The 6,000-nt window shown below is 47.6% G+C and overlaps 1 protein-coding gene across 1 annotated transcript in view; it reads left to right on the top strand.

Moving 5' to 3' along the window:
- The first annotated feature begins 263 nt into the window (after positions 1-263).
- The window catches only part of Sh2d4a (SH2 domain containing 4A), a 60,007-nt gene continuing 54,270 nt past the window's right edge, over positions 264-6,000 (top strand). The window contains 2 exon segments of the mRNA XM_040742208.1: positions 264-399; positions 4,987-5,365. Of these exon segments, the coding sequence (XP_040598142.1) occupies positions 5,185-5,365 (181 nt within the window). The 5' untranslated portion in view covers positions 264-399; positions 4,987-5,184.

The following is a 6,000-nucleotide window of genomic DNA, read 5'->3' as shown; positions in this document are numbered from 1 at the left end:
CCACAGGCTCCACCTCGCAAGTTGAGTGTGGAAAGGGCCAGGCTGTTGTAATAAGTTCCTGGGACAAACCATCCCAGACTGCAGACAGCGCTCTAGGTTAACCAAGGATTGCCTTACTGTTGCTGGACCAAGGCAGCCAAGCCTAGCCTAGTGGCTCTGGAGTGTCTCCAGAACCCGGGTGGAGCCCGAGGGAGCGCCCAGTCAGTCAACCCGGCATGTGGGCGCGGCGGGGCGGGCCAGGGCTCAGAGCTGGACGCCGAGAGTATCTTGGGCCGAGTGTTTGTCCAGCCTGCCCGCCTGGCTGGGTCTCAGCCCGTCCTCCCTTCTCTTTCTGGAGAGCTGCTGGAGGCAATCGGAAGGTGGCAGGTGCTTGGGACACTTGCTTGGGGTCCTGAGCAGGTAGGTGACCCGGGTGAGAGAGAGGGCAGTGGACCCGGGAAGTGGGTCTCCAGCATAAGGGGACCAGCACAGGGGCCAGGGCTAGGAGGGTGGTGAGACCCTGGTTCCCGAGCATCTGTCCCTCCGGTCCCTCCTCCCCCGCGCTCAGGGCGGGCTCAGGTGCCCAGCGGAACCGGCGATCACGGCGGCGGCCGGTGTCCGGTGTCCAGTATAGGGTGTCCAGTGTCTGCAGCTGCAGCCGGTTGAGTGACGGCCGAAGGACAGGGTGCTTGTGATCTTTGTGATCCATATACCGAGTGCTTCCAGTGCGAGGAGGATCGGGGGTGACTTGGCGTCTGTCTGGGAAGTTGTGGGGTCCGGACAGTGTGTGTGCTCACGCGGGGTTTACACCGGTCTGGGGCAGGGGCAGCCGGCAGAAGCCACGTGTGAGGGGCTTCGCCAAGCTGCAATTGCGGGGTGCCGGCGGTAGTACCGGCAAATCAGCCAGGGTTCTCTCCTGGCCCGGAGACCTTCCAGAGAGCCCCACAAACCGGTTTCAGCCCACGCAGAGCTCCCCGACAGGGACATCCTTGCGCGGGCGCCCCCACGTGGTACAGGGAAGGGCGGTGTCGCCTCCCTGTGGTTCTGGGTCAAGGCTGAACTCAGAACCAGGCTCCAGGCACCCGGACCAGGACTTTCCTCAACAAAAGAGACCCAATCCTGGCCGCTCCTATCCTAGGGGTTCATGCGTCTTTAGTGGAGCATTGCTGTTTGAAGGCTTTCTCAATGGTGTCTCCCTCCGATATGGTCCCAGAGAAACTGACTGCCTCCTCCTCAGCCCTTTGCTTCTGTAACAAAAACAACGTATTTATAACTTTTTAATTTAGTAGATAAGTGGAAGGAATACTAGAACAAAGATTTGGCAAAACAGACTTTTCTAGGTACTTGAGAGCATTTATAAATCATCCAACTGCTCTCACCACTTGCAATTTTTTTATTCTCAAAATCGTCATATAAATGAAAAAGAAAAAATGGAATAAAACAACCCAGAGCCTGAAGACAGAGGTAATGTTTAAAAGATAGATAAAACTTAAACTAGGTTTTTAACCTTAGGGATATACTTCCTATATGTACCACATTATTTTTATGATTCATTTGCTGTGGCTAGGGTGCTATTATTTACTGGGTTCCATATTAATTAAAACCACAACTATGTGGTAGAAAAATGGAAAGTGTGAAAGTCAGGCCAGATCTTCAGACATCCTGGGAACTTAACCAAATTTAGGACTTCTGACATTTTTAGAGTGAGCAACAGGTGTGGGCTTGTTGCTTCTTATTTGTCCTTTGCAAGAAAAGTCCCACAGGAGAAGAAAAACAAGTTAGTTGAGCTGCACTTTATGCTGGATCTCAAACAACTGCACTCAGTATGACACCCAAACATGACTGGGTGAATCAGTGACAGCAATGTGTGTCTCGTCGCAGTGAAAGTAGGAAAATCCCTGGCTGGTTCATTTCCTCATGTTTGTTTCCTGTACTTGACTCAAGAACTTCAAGCCAGATTTTATCTCACAATCCATGAGTTACAGAGATCCCAAGTTTAATGTTACAGATTGGGAAGCTGAGTCCAAAGATGTGAAGTGACCTTCCAAAGTCACAGCTCACTGGAGACAAAACTGGGACTCTGGGTTGGGGTGGTGGAGGTATCAGATGAACAGTCTGCTATGGGGAAACCTTGAAGAGGGTGGCAGGAGAGTCATCCAGAGTGAATCTGCAGCCCAGTTTGGTGCCTACAGCCAACAGCCACAGACACTTGTATTCTCTGAGGACCCCAGGAGACACTTGTCTCCCCCCCCCCAAGAATGATGAAGCTGGCTCTGGTGGTCAGGGTCTATAATCCCTGTTAGGTGAGAGACAGAGGCAGTCAATATAGAAAGTCGAAAGCCTGCCTAGCCTAGAGTATATTCAAAAGTGGCCTGGGCAATTTAGATTCTGTTCCAAAGTATAAAGTAAAAAGAGGCCCGAGGGTGTAGCTCAGCAACAGAGAAATTGCCTAGCATTGCAAGGGACAGGGGTTAAGCCTCAGGAGTACAAAACCAAACAGCCTGACTAATTAACCTTAATGCTTGAAATCCATGTTGCCTCACAAGGAAAAACAAAAAGGGTTTTCACACTTCCTTACAGATGTGCCACGGAAGGGAATATTGGGGAGACAAAGTATCTGGCAAGTAGAGACCAAGAGGAAGACAAACTCAACACTGGGCCAGGGTGGCGGCCGGCTCTGTGCTCCTTCCTGGGTGGGGAGTTTTCTTCTCTGGCCTCCTCCAAGCTTATCTACAGCTGATTGGGGTTGGGCTTCTTTCTGCACTTGCGGAACCTCCAGGTCTGCAGGTCTCTTCCTAGGGAGGTCTTCCTGGTCTTTGTTCTGAAAATTTAAAATTGGTGTCACACAGTGATAGGGCTCCTGAGTAAACTGGTAGCCGCCAGTCACTGCAGAGGACATGGTCACTGCCATGCTTTAGCCTCACAGTACTCGGAATGGGACTGGCCTCTTGGAGTTAGAGAGTGGCGGAAGTGACTTGACTTATGCCAAGTATTTACTTTAGTGCCTGCAATAGTTAAGTGTTGGTTCTGTTATCAGAATATTTATGGTCAGGCAGGGGGGAGAATAGGCCCTTGGCTCTTTGAGGGAGTTAATTTTCAGCTCTCTCTGACCCTCTTAAGCTTGATTAAAGACTGGGTATAGAGTAGAAGCTGTAGCCCTGATCCGTTGCTAGTTTTCTATCCTGTTCTCTGGGCATCAACCACCGAGGCCAGGGAATGTAGCCATTTATTGGAAGCGTCCTGGAATTTCAAGGAGTCATTTGCTTTATTTACTTACTACTTTACCTCAGCACCTTGGAGTCACATGTGCCAAAGAACCAGATTCTTTCCATTGGAGAAGAATATCTTCCATAAACCTCCCTTTAGTAGGGACTTGGCTTGCTCTATTCGGGGAGGATGTGCTAGAACCAAAATATCACAAGACATTGACTCTGCACTGTATAATACTTTGAAGACAATCTCAAAGCATATTGATATGCAAGCTTAACTAGGATCCCTGACAGGTTATGCCTGGCCAAGTTACAGTCATGGCATTCATTTTAATGCTGTTTAACCTTCCTCTAAATATAGTGTTCCATTTGAATTCCAGTAGTTTGGTGCCATGGGAAAAAACAGGCTGCGGGTAGAAACAGGGCATGTAGCTTCAAGGCCCCACTGTACCGTCAATAATTAGAGAGCCTAATGCTGCCGATGTCCTGTGACACCTGACTGCTGAGTGAGCTTGTCTCAAAGGACTGTGTCCAAGAAGCAACTTTAGAAGGAAGCAGACAATACAAAGGGAAAGAAAAAGGATTAAAACTCACAAGGATGGGGGTATCCAGACTTCTGTGGTCACAAGGCGGCCCGCTCCTAGCTATTCTCAATTTAAGTGTGTTTTGCTTTCTCTGGAGAAACAAGATGTTTAAACAGGCATGGAAAAAGCAAGATAACTGAAGCACTGTAGGCATGGAAGTTGTAGTTGATCTTTGGCAACATAGATGGTTCTGGAAAGTCATAGTGAGACTTTTGTCCTTCCCATGACATTTGGAACAAATTAAATGTCTTTTCTCCAATATATATAGAGTCTGAGATTGTTCCCTGTGGCACACGTGTGTACACACATGCATTCATAATACATGCCGTACGTCATATACACAGAGTGTGAAGGTTTGATATCTAAAAGCATCAATCCACACTAAACTGTAAAATAAACAGGCATAGAAGAGGAAGTGCCTCCCTTAGTGCTACCTTGGTGACACCATGCTTGCCCATGCCCACAGCCTCTTTCTGAGGAGCCTCCTGATAAACTTATAAATCAAAGACAGAAGCTGGTGACCTGTTTTCCCCCAGGCATCTGGCCTAAAACTTCTGTTTTACTAAATCGGGTTCCTGGAAAGGAGACGGCTAAGGGTTGGTAACCTTCCAGAATGTTCCAGCATGCTCTCTTCTGTACTCACACCGCTCTCATGGCTCTGCTGGGTTGTCCGGAAATGCCCTTTGTGAAGGAGAAAGCACACAGTTGTGTTCATGCAGTGCTTAGTGACGGGAACACAAAGACACCATGCTCTCAATTTTATCCCTTCTTTTTACCTCTTTGAGAATGGTTTTGTTCCTCTAAAAATATCCAAATGTGGTATTTTTCCTTTTGGAATTTGGGGAGGGTATTTTAATTTCCTCTTGTGACCTTTTGCTATTGTTATTGTTGTTGGTTCTTCTCGACCATGCTGTTGTCAGTTGGGAGGCTCTGAGGTAATAATGTGTTTATTTAGTCGGGAGGAGGCCAGACAAGCTTCTGTTAAATTTGTTTCCCTGAGATCAGCCTGTACAAAGTTAGGGTTTTCTTGATAAAGTATCTATTATGGAATAGAGGTTATACAAACTCTTAGCACATCATCCTTTGGCTTTTTCTCCTCTTTCTCTTTGAAACAGGAAACTGCATTGGATTTTCCCCCTGGCTTTCTTTACTAGCCTGCTCCTGTCCAGAATCTATACATTTTATTGCCTGATTTGGGCTGTCGCTCTTTGCAGGTTTGTCTACTGAAGGGCCTGTACAGAAGAAACCACTCTGCTGAGTTTCTGTCCCAGCGGGTCACTGTTGCTGGGACATTCCAGCCTCTGGGACGGTCTGGGGAGGTGTCCCAGCACCACGCGGCTGCTGGGAGCGTACTTGCAAGACGTTTTCTGAAGCTTTTGCTACAGGTGGAGAAGTTCTTGTGATCAGCAAACATGCTGAGACAGATACTGTCAGATATGTTCATAGACCCCGACCTGCTGGCAGAGCTCAGCGAAGAGCAGAAACAGATCTTGTTCTACAAGATGAGGGAGGAACAGATCCGACGGTGGAAAGAAAGAGAAGCAGCCATGGAAAGAAAGGAGTCCTTGCCAGTGAAACCCAGACCAAAGAAAGGTAAATCTAGCTGCCTCCGTGCTGCGCTTGTGGTAGCAGAAGCCTGCTACCTTGTAGTAAGGGACATACAGTAGCTGGCCAGGTGTGAGCTGCGACTTTGTGGCTAGGTCCTATGTGGCTCAGCTTCTTAAGTCAGGTTTTCAACTGGAAGCCTGTATCTGCTCACACATGAACACACAGAATACTCACCATGCAGTATATATGTTTAAGTCTTTTGTCTAAAATCAGATTATCTTTAGGGTATGGGGAAGTCAGTGCTAAGGAATGGGATGTAACTCAGTGGCAGATCACTTGCCTAAAGTACAGGAGGCTCTCATTTCTAACCCACTACCTCCAAAAAACCAAAAAGCCATCCTAGACTTTGACTTGCAGGGCATTAAAGAATGTCTTTATCCCCCTTAGCATTTGGCTTGGCATTTTACCCTCACAATACATAGTACTTGGACAGCAGCTATAAAGCAGGTGTGATTATGAGTCATCAACTTCGGGTACTTCTTAAAGTCACTGCCTTAAAGGAATGACTTAAAACATAAGGACTTGCTTAAAGAAAGCGATTGGCTATAGCCCATATGTTTTATGTGGAATGATTCTCCAATGTACTTCTTCATGGCTGAATGAATCCCTAGGAGTTTGAA

The sequence above is a fragment of the Mesocricetus auratus genome, unplaced genomic scaffold (genome assembly GCF_017639785.1).
Source record: "Mesocricetus auratus isolate SY011 unplaced genomic scaffold, BCM_Maur_2.0 Super-Scaffold_6731, whole genome shotgun sequence".
Classification (NCBI taxonomy): domain Eukaryota; kingdom Metazoa; phylum Chordata; class Mammalia; order Rodentia; family Cricetidae; genus Mesocricetus; species Mesocricetus auratus.
The sequence above is the reverse complement of the archived record's forward strand: the minus strand, read 5'-3'. Positions and strand labels throughout refer to the sequence as shown.